Raw genomic sequence first — 14,432 nt, forward strand, 5'->3', positions numbered from 1 at the left:
AATCTGGTACCAAAAGTCATAATTTTGAGATACTTTCATACATTTGTTAAATTTTATGTTATAACTTCTGTTAAGTGATAACGTGTTGTCCACATGAACAATGACGGACGTCACATGTCAATATAGACTCACTTGAATATTAAAAAAATTTAAAATGTTTTCCTTCCTCTTCCTTCGTCCTCTATCTCTCTCCCCTCTTCCCGTCTCTTCTGAGAGAAAACCCAGCAATCATTAACCTTTCCCCACCGACCTAATCGCGTGAGCCACCGGAAACGGGTTCCCGATCGGAGAGCGAGAGAGAAAACTTGTGGGAAAGGAAATCTTGCTTGCCTTGTTTTCTTTCTTTGTTTCTTTCCCATCGCAATTTCTTCAAATAGCCAAAACCCAGGAGGGAGAGAAAGCAAAAGAGGAGAGGAGACACAATGCTCAATCACCGAAAGGTAAAATCATTTCCAATTTTTTGGCAAACAACCAGTTTTCTAGATCTGGTCACCATGGTTAATGCTCATTTCTTAAATTTTAGAGGAATTCATCAAATTCTTCCTGAACCTGTGACCATTAGCCAATTTCCCCCCTTAACTTTAATTTTGACTAATTCCCCCCCTCAACTCTCATAATTAATCAATTTCCCTCCTCAACTTTAATTTAGCCAATTTCCTCACTTAACTCTTATAATTAGTCAATTTGCACCATACTGTTAATTTTTTAATTTGATCATAATTAAACAAGTATGTGTAAGAAACTAAATAAGATGTATGTTAATTATGTTCCTATATCTTTATCCTATTACAAATAGATTAAAATTTAGAATTTTACAATTTATCATATATATTATTAGTCATAATAAATTAGTATGGAGTAATTTTATTTGATTTTTTACTATACAAAATTGACAACGAAAAGGATTGATGTGTACATTTTTGTATGTGAATACAATTTTCTTTATAAAAGTGAAAGCTAAATTCAAGTAAATTGCAGAGAATCGAGCTTTAGTGAAAAAAATGGCTAGTCTATTCATAATTTTAAACTCCTTATTAAGAATAATCCATTTTATTGAAATAGGTCTGATCCATGAGTTTAGGATTATTATTTCTTTTTGTTATTATTTCTTCTTCTACATGCTTTAAACCCAATTCATAACTTTTTCTTATAATCAACTCAGATCACATACTAATTGTATTATGTTTTTGTACATTTTACCCTTTATTATGCAAGTGAGTTTATGTTAATTTTAGTACTTTGTTGGAAGTTATTAGAAAGATTGAAAATTAACAAAAGAATAGATGGAAAATTAAAAAAAAAATAAAAAATTAACAGTATGGTGCGAATTGACTAATTTTGAGAGTTGAGGGGAGAAATTGACCAAATTAAAGTTGAGGGAGGAAATTGACTAATTATGAGAGTTGAGAGGAGAAATTGGTCAATGATCACAAGTTCAGGGGAATTGATGAATACCTCTAAATTTTATCATTTTTTTCTTCTGGAATTTTCAATTCCATGGTTTTCTTTCCATTTTCTCTTTCTCCATTAATGCACAGCTAGCCCAATTTTTTATTTCTTCTATTGTTGGTGAATTTCAGGTGGGTTTTTGGTTTAGATTCAGAAATAATTTTTGTAATTTGAATTTGAATTCTCTTGAATCTTTGGCATGGTTAATTTCTCCATGGGCTTAGAATTTGCATCCCTTCACTACTGACCTTTAACCCAGTTCCAAAATTCTCTCTTAACATCTGAATTTTCTTCCAAAGTTTAGTTTCTTCATTTTCGCTATCTTTCTCGTTTCTGTTTGGTTGCTGAGAAAATCACGGGCCAAAAAGAAAATAAGGGTTTTACTGTTTTGACGTTGCTCATAGAAAATCGGGATCGGCGTGGGCTCTCATTTTTCTCTCTCGGTCTCTGCTTGAGACCCATTTCCGGCGGCTCACGGGGTTGGGTCGGTGGGAAAGGTTGGTGGTTGCTGAATTCTCTCGGAATAGGGAGATAGATACTTAGAGACGAAGACAGAGGAAGGAAAAAAAAAAAAATTATTATTATTTTTTTAATATTTTAAATCCAAGTAGGCTCAAATTGACATGTGACGTTCAATCATTGTTCACGTAAAAACTACGTCATTACTTAACAGAAATTCTAACGAAAAAATTAACAGATGTATGAAAGCGTTTCGAAATTGTGACTTTAGGTACTAAATTAGGACGAAATAAACTTGATGTATTAAATATTAAAAATCAATAAACTCCAAGTTAACTGATATTAATCTTTTTTATAAAGTGAAATCGTATGGGTTCAGTTAGATGGGTAATAGCTTTTGTGAAAGATTTGCAATGTTTTTGCTTGTCTGGAGAAAACTATGGGCGGAGAGAGGGAGACGAAGGATGTTTGGTGTGTTGGTGTTTGGTTGTGTGATATGAGACTTAAAAATGAACAGGTGTCTTTGATTTATTGGAGTCAGTAAATTTTAGGTACTGAACAGTTAGTACCCAAGTAGTATATTTACTTGGAGTAAAGCACTTTGTGACTCTTAGCAACTTTGAAGATGAATTTTTTAAAATTCCCGGAACCCAAGCTGACCTGGAGAACCGAGCCAATAATAGACTGACACGTTGCCCCTTTCTTTTTCATTAAAAATTTCTTTGCTTTCGCAACGGTCGGCCTCGGTATCTGTCATCTTCTCAGTGCCCTACAACTTTTTGTTTGAAATTTTTAGGATAAAGTACAAAAAATAACCTCAATTATTGGTGTTACGACACTTTCATAGCTTATCTGTTAAAATTGACAATGTCATACCTCATATTTAGAATTTGTGTCAATGTTATACCTTTTGTTAGCTTGACCGTTTATTTCTCAGTTAAATGCTGACGTGGCTTGATCCGGAACCTATTTTTTATTAAAAAATTAATAAAATATTATTAAAAACAAAAAAAAATCATTTAATATTATTTAAATATTAAAATAATTAAAAAATTACTTAAAAAAATAAAAAATAAACCTTCCTTTCGTCAACCCCAGAAAGAAGAAGAGGAAAAAAAAAAAAAACCCAAACCAAACCCAATTCGTCCCCTCACCACAAACCCAACCTTCTGCAACCCAGAAAGAAAGAGGAGGAAGAAGAAGAAGGGAAAAAAAAAAAAAAAAAAAAAAAAACACAACCCCAACCCAACCCGAAGGAAGAAGAAGAAGAAAAGAAGAAGAAGAAGAAAAAAAGAAGAAGAGGAAGAAGAAGAAGGAAAAAAAAAAAATGGGAAACTCGTCCTCCCTTCCCCCCTCCCCACCCCCCCCCCCTCGGGGCCCCCCAAGAAAAACATACCCACCCACCCTGCAAAAGAAAAACAAGAAGAAGAAGAGAGAAGGAAAAAAAAAAAAAAAAAAAACCAGTTCGTTTGTCCCCTCCTGGGAGGAAGAAGAAGAAGAAGGAAAAAAAAAAAAAAAGAAGAAGAGGAAGAAGAAGAAGAAGAAGGAAAAAAAAAAAAAGAAAAAAAAAGGGAAACTCGTCCTCCCTCCCCCCTCCCCCCCAAACATACCCACCCACCTTGCAAAAGAAAAACAAGATCTGGGTTTCTCGATTCCACCTCAACAGATTTGGGTTTTTTTTTTTTTTTTTGGATTGCGGGTAATGGGTGCGAGGTTGGGTGCAGAGTGTGGGTGCGGAGAGCGGGTGCGGGGAGAAGAGGGGGTGGGGAGTAGGGGAAACAAATTGGTTTTTTTTTTTCTCTCTCTCTTTTTTTTTTTTTTTTTTTTTTTTTTTTTTTAATTTTTCTGGCTTGCAATTGCAGAAAGGGGAAGAAGATGAAGATGGGGGGGAAGAGAGAGAAGGGGGGAAGGGGACGAACTGATGTTGTGATGTTGGTTTTTTTTTTTAATAACTTTTCTTTATTATTTTAATATTTAAAAAATATTAAATGATTTTTTTTTAGTTTTTAATAATTTTTTTAATAAAAAATGGGTCGTGAATCAAGACACATCAGTATTTAACTGAGAAATAAACGGCCAAGCTAATGGAAGGTATAACATTGACACAAATTCGTAAGATGAGGTATGACATTGTCAATTTTAAAAGATGAGATATGAAAGTGTCGTGACACCAATAGTTGAGGTAGTTTTTTGTACTTTACCCATATTTTTATTATTTTATGTGTCCTAGATTTTCTCTTTTATGGATTTTTTTTTTCACAATTTCCACCATTCATTGGATTCAAGCATAATATGAATGTTTTGGGCTTTCGAAGAAATAAAGATCACCACAACCTGCATCCAAACGGCGGCCGGCAACCCAGCAATCTCCAACCAAACACCGCCCCACCTGCATCCAAATGTCCACCACTGCCACCACCAAGATCGTCCACTTGATGCCCTCTACCAACAACAACATCACACCCATCCCAAAACTCCCGCTTGAAATATAAATTTTGTGGTCTTCTTCTTCTTTAATCATGTCCAACTGAAATATAATTTTCAAAGAGATGGCATATTTTTAAAATTAAAGAGTCGAAAAAGTCTCCTTAACATTTCTCAATTGTTTAATATTTGAAAGGGGTGGATAGGGTCCCCACCCCTTTTTACTTCTTGCAGTCCCTTATTAATTTCTATCTTTTGATATTCTTTAATTTATTCAATCCGACGACTGCAAATCAAGATGTCTAAAACTAAATAAAAAATGGTGCGAATAGCACATACCTATTTGAAATCATTATCTACAAGGAAAATATTTGCATCCATCGTCTGTGGTGACTGCCAGAATGATTTACTCTTAGTTATTTGTAAGTCCCAAGTCTTAATTATTTGAAATCATAACAAGGTAAAACTAGCAGTGAAAAATGAAAAGGAAGGGGTCGCAAGTCGTATTACGAAACGAAACAAAAAAAAAAGGGATAAATTACACAAAACTATCTCAATTATAGGTAGAATCATAATCTTATATCTCATATTTTAAACATTGAAATATTAGATCCCCGTTTAATATGAAAAAATTAAAATTTATTAAAATAAACCCTCTTATCGTCTCTCTCCCTCGTCTACATCGCCGTCAAGGCTTGAAAGATCGGCAAGGGAGCTCTGGAATGCGAGCGAGTTCGACGACTTCGAAACGTTGCATTTGCTTCCCAAATCCGACCAAGTCTTCCATCCAAATTGCATCTGACACCTGGCTCGCACTCGACGGGTCACTCGCTAATCTGATCTAGATTGGACACGGAGCGGTACACGTTGAGACTGCTGGGAAACGGGAGGAGGCAGCTGGTCTCAAGCGGCAATAACAAGAACCCATGCCCACCGGACCACCTTTGGGAGCCGTACGATTATACGAGCCGATCCACCACCACAACCCAGCGAGGAAGCAAAGTTTCAATCCTTGTTGTCAGGTTCGAACACAAGATTCTCGAGTTGCACATGTACAAGCTTGCGAGGAATCAGCAACAAGAGACACCCAATTAGGCGGCTGCGAAACCAATGGAGAAATGAAACAGATTGGTAATGGCTGAAACGGGGGGAGGTTAGATTGGGGATGGTTGAAATGGGGAGAGGTTGCAAAATCAAGAGACAGCCAAGATCTAATGTATACATGTTCCTCCAAACTGAACTTGCAGATCATTGTGAATTTGGGAACGTTGCTACAAAATCAAGGAGAAAGTGAAGGAGAGGTTTTTTTTTTTTTTTCGATTATTTAATTTTGTCGGACCAAAAAAAAAAAAATCTTAAATTTTGGTTTTTTCAGACCAAAACCAATGGAGTAGAAGAGGGAGAGATGATGGAGAGAAGAAGGAGTGACGTGAGGAGAAATGAGGTTTTTTTAAAATTTTTTATTTTTTTGAGATTAAAAAATCTTAATTTATTAATATTTAAATAATTTTTAGGGTAAAGTACAAAAAACTACGTTAACTATTGGTGTCACGACACTTTCATATCTCATCTTTTAAAATTGACAATGTCATACCTCATCTTTAGAATTTGGTCCAATGTTATACCTTCCGTTACTTGGCCGTTTATTTTTCAATTAAATGCTGACGTGACTTGATCCAGGTCCCACTTTCTAATAAAAAAATTAATAAATATTTTTAAAAACTAAAAAAAATCATTTAATAATTTTTAAATATTAAAATAATAAAGAAAAGTTTAAAAAAAAAAAAAAAAAAGAAACCTTTTGTTCGTACCCTTCCCCACCTCCCTCTTCTCTCTCTTCTTCCCCATCTTCATCTTTTTCTCCCTTCTAGCCCCCTTCCTGCAACCCAGAAAAAAAGAAGGATGAAGAAGAAGAAGAAAAAAAAAAAAAAAAAAAACCGAATCTGCATCCCAAGAAGAAGAAGAAGAAGAAGAAGAAGAAGAAGAAGAAAGACGAAGAAGAAGAAAAAAAAAAGAACTCGAATCTGCAACCTAGAAGAAGAAGAAGGAGGAGGAAGAAGGAGGAGGAGGAGGAGGAGGAGGAGGAGGAGGAGGAAGAAGAAGAAGAAGAAGAAGAAGAAGAAGAAAAACCCGAATTTGCAAAAGAAGGAGGAAGAAGAAGAGGAAGAAAGAGGAACAAGGAGGAGGAGGAAGAAGAAGAAAAAAAATACCCAAATTTGCAAAAGAATGAGGAAGAAGAAGAAGAAGAAGAAAAAAAAACCCGAATCTGCAAAAGGAGGAGGAGGAGGAGGAGAAGGAAGAAGAAGGAAAAAAAAAAAAAACCTGAATCTGCAAAAGAAGGAGGAGGAAGAAGGAAGAGGAAAGTGGGATTTTTTTTAATTTTTTTTTTACTTTTCTTTTAATATTTAAAAAAAATTTTCTTTTTATTTTTAATAATATTTTATTAATTGTTTAATAGAAAGTGGGATCCAGATCAAGCCACGTTAGCATTTAACGGAAAAGTAAACGGCCAAGTAACGAAAGGTATAACATTGGACCAAATTCTAAAGATGAGGTATGACATTGTCAATTTTAAAAGATGAGGTATGAAAGTGTCGTAACACCAATGATTGAGGTAGTTTCTTGTACTTTACCCTAATTTTTAAATTCAGTTGGGCAAGGAGTGGACTCTACACCCGTCACATTGTCACTTAACAACAAATTGATAGAAAATTTAATGAATGTCTACCATTGCAACAAATTCATAAGTTGAAGTATAATATTGTAATGTTCAAAACATGAGGTATGAGATTGTGATTCAATCTGTAGTTGAAGTAGTTTTGTGTAATTTATCTAAAAAAAAAACTATAGGGTATTTGGAAAGGAATCATCTCTTGATCCCTTTCCACCTAATCCACCAAGTTCGGGATCTGGACCGTTGAAATTTGATCCAACGGCTGCAGTTATTATAACTTTTAAAGAGATCCCCTATTTGTAGTCATTGGATCAAATTTCAATGGCCTGGATCATAGACTTAGTGGATTATGTGGAAATGGATCCGGAGATGATCCCTTTCTAGGGTATTTGTCTTGGTGGACTACAAAAAAAAAAAAAAAACCACGAACAACTTTGAGCATGGGAAGTTCAATGGTTGAGTATAAGAAACTTTAAACCACATGATAACTCTAGCTCAAAAGAAATATAATAAGAACGTGCTAATAACATGTTGATATAAATATAAGAAATATAGTAAACAAGAGAGACACAGGAGAGAAAGTGAAGGAGGATTAACATATGTTTTCTTCTTATTAGAGTGTCTATTTATAAGCTTAGGATTTACATAGAAAGGTGTTCAACTATTAAGATATTACATATTGACCCTATTTAGGTTAACATTTGAACTTTGGGCTGAAAGGAAGGAGGGCCCAAAAAGACTAAAGAAAGAAGGCTTGCTCAAAACCCAGCACCAAGCCCAGACCGTCCATCTCAAGACCAATTGGCGCTCCCCCATTAATGTAAAGGCTAGGTGCTTACAAGAGAAGTGACAACTGATGGAAATCAACCTACTCTCAGCCCAAAAGTACTTTTTAGTGGCAATATAAGTAAAATACTGATGAGAACCCTTCAATTGCTTTCGGGCAAGAACAAAACTACAGGCAGTCGGGCTAATTCGTCTATAAATAGAGGAAGAGGGCCCAAATTCAAAACACTCAACCAATCAAACAAACAAATATACAACTTGCTTCTCAGTCAAGCAAATACGCAGAAAGTTGTGCTTTGTCCAAACTTTGCACCCTTTTAGCCATAGATTCCCTTTAGAAAGACATCTTTTGTCAAGTGTAAAAGCTCTGCTACCTTTCCCAAATGTTGTAGTATCGACTATCTCATGTAAATTTGTTCATCTTTCATCCCGTTTTAGTACTCGATCCCCTGTAACCACAAGGAAAAGAGACCACAAGACGTTTAAACCTTGCCTGACAAGGTGAAATCTTGCTTGATTCTCTTTGTTTTGTCTTTAAATCAATAGATCTAGTGTTATAATGCATTTCCCAGTATATGTTTAAGTCATTTCTAGTCTTTTGACGACCCAAAGTCCTATCAGTGCTCAGATATGGCTTACATAGTGGTTTACCATCATTAAAAAGGCTAAATGGGAACCAAATTGGTGACTTAATCAGATCTGGACCTTCACCCTTTAAGCATACAAGATAACGAACTAAAAGTCCTTGGTCTCAAGGCATAGAAAGGAACTTAATGTGGACTTAACCCATCCACGACAATCCTTTGATAACATGAAGTCAGAATATCTTGGGGTGCAAGTAATCGGCTTAATTACATTTGTTCTACATCTGTCATACAGAGATGGCAGTGGCACGCCTTCGCACTCAGTTTTGATTGTGAGCCTTAAAGTCTACACCTAAGGCCCCACAAAGGCACCTTTCAGAACTAACTGTGTCCTCCTCTTGCAGCATCCCGACAAGCAGAAGCCCAACAAACAACCAAAGTGCCAACTCCTTGAGGAGCTGTGTGCTTGAACCAGGGACCATTCCCAGCGAAATTCTTGCTCGAACATAGTTTTGGCATGCCTGATAAGATTTTAAATCTTGTATGCCAAGAAGATGAAGGAATGAACAAACCTTCAGGAGGAAAACAGGGCAGAAAGCACCTCAGTACATGCCAAGATCTAGCATAGAAAATCTCCCCGAAGATTTGCAAGGACCTGTCATGATGGAAGCCCGACTCTTTCTGACAAATCAGGAGGGAATGTCACAAATAAAGACTTGTAAGCTACCATGATAGCTGTCATGAAAAGCATGGAGAAAAACTCTCTAGAGACAAGAGAAGAGGTGAGCAGACTCTGTTCCTTAACATGAAATCTGTAAAGAAGGCTAGATCTGTAATTTTCTACCCTGGAAAACGATCGTGCTAAAGAGATGATAGGAAGAGCCAACCCTGTGGGGAAGCCAATTATTTCTCTGTTTCCTTTACTTGAGGGAAATAGGAAGAAAGAATCAAGAACTAACCAACTAGCGTCGGAAGAAATCCAAGAAGCAGAGGTGCTCAATGCCTTGTTATCTTCACTAAATAGTAGGGGTAGTGTGGGCCAGAAGTAAAGCTATTGTTAGAAAAGACAAAGGCTAATACCATGATTGATACTATTCCCTTTCTACTAGTCCTAGTAAACATGATCAACCTAATATGGGCAGAGAAAGGGAAAGGGAAAGCCACATGGAAGGTGAGAGCATAAAGGAGGCCAGTCAAGAGATAAACTGAATGAGTCATCAAATTGCCCGAAAAACCCAAGGCTGCTATAATAAAAAGAGTAGTGCTATACAGCAGGTGTGAAGATGAATGCGAACTAGAGGTACTAGCAGCAGGAGCCATCATTGATCAAGAGTTGATCAAGAGAAGGGAGAAGCAAGAGTATGAAAACCACGTAAACATCATGCGGGCAGCTGAGAGGGAAACCTCTTGGAACGTCTTCCAAAGGTTGGGAGAAGACTCTCAGCCTAAAAACTTATCAGAAGTATTCAGAAACTATGAAGCTTCAGAAGAGATGGAGGACAAGGAGTCTAAAACACCAAGATGGGTGGATGTGAGGCCGCCTCAACCAAGTTACGCCGGGGGAGATGTTAGAATGAAAGGAAAGACAATGAACCCGGTCACAAAGAAGAATCTTGCCTGACGCGGACGACGATGGTATATAGTCGGGAATGATAGGAGGCCCGCTAGAGAGATGAGAGCCTCCATGATCAGAAGTGTCCAAAGGCAACATAAGGCCCACATGAACTCATTGAAAGTTCTCACTACTTCAGAAACCTCGAAGAATGTAAAATTCAAAAAGGTACCTCAAAAAGGGAGAAGTCAACTTCATTCGAGGAGTAAGAAAGAAGTGAAGAAGGCAAACAACAAAACTGAAAGAGAGAGAGATCATGTACCACAGAACCCCTATCCTGGAAAGTATAGAATCCTGAAGAAAGTTCAGGATGATATGGTGATGATGCCGACACTTAAGTAGAGCCCGGAGCCAATTTCTTTTGGAACAGTCCCGCTCGAGAGGGGGATACCTTCACCATTACTGGTTGACACTCTTTGTGAGAGACCAGTATAGTCACAGAACTTTGGCATAACTCAATAGGGGACATTGCCTAAATTAATGTTGCCAAAAGAAGCATATGCTTGCTTGGATGAGTTTATGAACCAGATTGGGGGCAAGGAGAAGGATTTACCCGAACCCAGCAACTTCCACGTAAACATGACATATGTTTTATCAGCCATGTTTTGCGCCGAGCATGATTAACCTCCCACAATGGAAGGTGATTACTTGGCTACATAACCTATGATGGCGCATGTTAGTGTAAAAAAAACGGGATAAGAAGAACCCAGCCACACTGGTATACTCGAGCAATCAATAAAGAAGCCTAAGAGAATATACTCAGACAAAATGGTCTTTGTTCACCCAAGTTTGACACTGGCCAACCATCTTAAGCCCATATATGTAACTGCTCACCTGAAGGGAGTACCCTTCAAAAGGGTCTTGATTGATGGAGGGGCCGCGGTCAATGTGTTGCCATACAAACAGATGAAGAAAATGTGCATGAGTGAGGAGGATCTTATCCCCACAGATCTTACAATTTCTAGTTTCTTGGGAGCTATCACCAAGACTGATGGGATATTACCATTAGAGGTTAACTTGGGTTCGAAGCAAATCATGTTAGCCTTTTTTATTGTAGATAGTACTTCCACTTATGGGGCTTTACTAGGCAGAGATTAGATTCATCAAAGTCTCTCTATGCCATTTACCTTACACCAACAAGTGGTTGTCTACCATGAAGATGGGAAAAAGGACATGGGTTTTGGGAAATGGTAGAGGTCGAATCATGGCCATTCGTCCCTACAACCAATGTAGCAGAAGCCAACTTCTACTATCCTAGTGTTAGGATTCTTTAATGTTCAGGAGCTGATAAGAACAGTTGCTCAACTAAGGTGATGGCCCAAAAGCTTATAAAGCAAGAGTTATCTTTTATAAGAGAAGAATGGGATTGGCCCTATATCATCCCAATTCCCCAACACCATTCATGTCAAAACAAAAAAGGAAGAACCAGGTGGTTGCAGTCAGGTCCTTAATAATGAGATTATTGGTGTATGGGAAAGAGAAAAAACAAGAGAGGGAAAACTCGGCCAAAGAAGAAAAGGATTGGAGCAGAAAGGCTTCAAGCATGCAAATGAATGAAAGATATATTTTTGGGGAGGAATTAGAAGCGGCCATCCAAATAGCTGAGTGCATATATGACCTCGACAAGCCAAAAGACTTGCCTGAGACCCCGGAGCTAGTTGAATTTTTTTGTGCAGAACCGGACAAACCAGCCCAGAAGTATAAGATCGCTTGGAGAACATTGACTTTGGAACTGAGGAGGATCCAATGCCTATACAAGTTAGTGGTTTGTTAGAAATTGAAGATCGGGCAAGGATTGTCAACCTTCTAAATGAGTTTAAAGATTGTTTTGCTTGGCACTACACTGAAATGCTAGGTTTAGATCCAACATTAGTAGAACACAAGATGCCAATCAAGGAGGGGTTTAAACCTGTCAAGCAAGCACCATGGAGGATGTCAAAAGAGATCGAGGGAAAGGTCAAAGAAGAGATCGAAAGGCTGGTAAAGGTCGGATTTATTAGGCTTGCCAAATATGTTAAGTGGTTGGCCAACATTGTACCTGTATTAAAAGCCATAACTAAGGCAGTTAGATGTTGTGTTGGCTATAGAAACATTAATGGAGCCACGCCTAAAGATGAATACCCCATGCCTATGGCCGACTTATCCATAGACGCAGTTACTAAACACAAAGTTCTATCTTTCATGGACGAGAATGTAGGATACAATCAAATAAAAATGGCTAAAGAAGATATACATAAAACAACTTTTAGATGTCCAGGTCATGTTAGGGCATATGAATATTTGGTAATGGCAATCATACTCAAAAATGCTGGTGTAACTTATTAAAGAGCAATGAATGCCATTTTTCATGATCTCATCGGCCATAGCATGGAAGTGTATATTGATGACATCATGGTGAAGTCGAAAACTGAAGAGTAGCATTTGATAGACCTCAGACAAGCCTTAACAAGAATAAGGATCCATAAACTAAAGATGAATCCAAAGAAGTGTGCTTTTGGGGTAAGATCAGGCAACTTTTTAGGATTCCTTGTTCACCAAAAAGGATTGGAGGTCGACAAGAACAAAGTTTGGGCAATAATGGAATCATCTCCCCCCACCAATAAAGTACAACTACAAAGACTGCTGGGAAAAATCAATTTCTTAAGGAGATCCATTGCTAATTTAGCAGGCAAGATTCAGCCGCTAACTCCTCTGCTGAGATTAAAAGACAAAGAAGAGTTTGAGTGGGGCCCACCACACCATGAGGCTTTTTACAGTATAAAGGCTTACTTAGCTTCTCTACCAGTGCTCATGCCACCTCAGAGGGGGAAGTCATTGAAGCCTTATATCTTTGCCTCAAAGAGGTTAATTGAGAGCCTATTGGCCCAAAACAATGAAGGAGGAGAGGAACAAGCCATATACTACCTTAGTAGAAGCTTTACTGAGGCAGACAAGATATACCTGAGTGGAGAAACTATGTTTAGCTTTGTACTTTACGGCTTGCAAGTTAAGGCATTACATGTTGCCTTGCCATAGTCATATCATTGCCAAGAAAAACGTGATCAAATATATGTTGTCAAAAACAATGTTGACATGAAGAATTGGAAAGTGGATTCTGGCACTATCCGAATTCAGTTTTCAGCATGTTCCTCAAAGGGAAGTTAAGGGGCAGGCAATTGTAAACTTCTTAGCCGAGCACTAAGAGTCCCAAGAAGAAATGGTTAGCATCTCAGGAACTCTGGAAGCAGCAATTGTATGGATCCCGCTAAATAAAGGCTGTTCGGGCAAGGAAGAATGAGTCCAGCAAGAAGTAAAAATAAGAACTAGCCTCTGGATCAATCCTTGGAGACTATATTTTGATAGATCTTGCACTCAGAATACTGCGGGAGCTAGGATTGACATCATTGATCCTAAAGGCTCTCACTATTGTTATTCATTCCTCTTGGATTATCAATAGATTACCAACAATTGGGCAAAATATGGGGTACTGATAATTGGCTTGGAAATTCTGATGGAGTTGGGGGTAATCGAGGTTGAAGTATTTGGTGACTCAGAATTGGTGATTAACCAGCTAAATGGAAAATACAAATGCAGACACATTACTATGGCTGGTTATTACTTGGCGACCAGGCAATTATTGAGATATTGGGTGATGAAATTTCAGTCAGCTATATCCCCAAACAATCAAATACAATAGCCAATAAAATGGCTCAATTGGCTACTAGAGTGCAGATCCAAGAAAGAAGGTTTGAGATAGAAGTAAAAGTGCAAAAGAAAAATCTCCTTTCTATCTTTGATAGAAGATTCAGCTTGGATGTAATGACCGAAGAGCCTAAGATAGAGGATTGGAGGTCAATCATTATTCAATACTTGGAAGATCCTTTTTTTCCCACAAGTAAGAATAACAGGCAACAAGCCGCTAAATATGTGTTGTGGGAAAAGAATTTGCTAAGAAAGACTCCGGATGGGTTGTTACTGAAATGTTTAGGCCAAGATGAGTCTATGATAGTCATGGGCGAAGTGCATGAGGGGATCTATGGAGCACACCAAGCCGAAACCAAGATGAGGTGGCTACTAAGAAGATATGGCTATTTCTGGCCCGAGATGGAGAAAGATTGCAAAGCTTATGCCTGAGGATATGAAGAATGCCATAGACATAGGCTACTCCAACATGTGCGCTCAGTACCTTTGAACCTCGTAGTCAAACCTTGGCCCTTAAGAAGATGGGCAATGGACTTCATCGGGCAAGTTCATCTAGCTTTTAGCAAGGGACATACATTCATAATTGTGGCAACAGATTACTTCACCAAATGGGTAGAAGCTTCAGCAGTGAAGACCATATCCTCAGCTACTGTTAAAAACTTCATTGAAACCAAGATCTTACACAGATTTAGGGTGCCCGAGACAATTGTTACAGACTGCAGACCATCTTTTATTTCAAGAGATGTAGAAAAGTTCGCAAGTA

General features: G+C 37.8%; 1 protein-coding gene across 1 annotated transcript; it reads left to right on the forward strand.

Annotated features, from left to right (window-relative positions):
• The first annotated feature begins 12,565 nt into the window (after positions 1 to 12,565).
• Positions 12,566 to 14,101, forward strand: LOC137742882 (uncharacterized). The gene is made up of 3 exons (XM_068482826.1): positions 12,566 to 12,955; positions 13,425 to 13,490; positions 13,562 to 14,101. The coding sequence occupies exons 1-3, from the start codon at positions 12,566 to 12,568 to the stop codon at positions 14,099 to 14,101; spliced, it is 996 nt and encodes a 331-aa protein (XP_068338927.1).
• The last annotated feature ends 331 nt before the right edge of the window (positions 14,102 to 14,432 follow it).

This window comes from Pyrus communis, chromosome 8 (assembly GCF_963583255.1).
Source record: "Pyrus communis chromosome 8, drPyrComm1.1, whole genome shotgun sequence".
Classification (NCBI taxonomy): Eukaryota; Viridiplantae; Streptophyta; class Magnoliopsida; order Rosales; family Rosaceae; genus Pyrus; species Pyrus communis.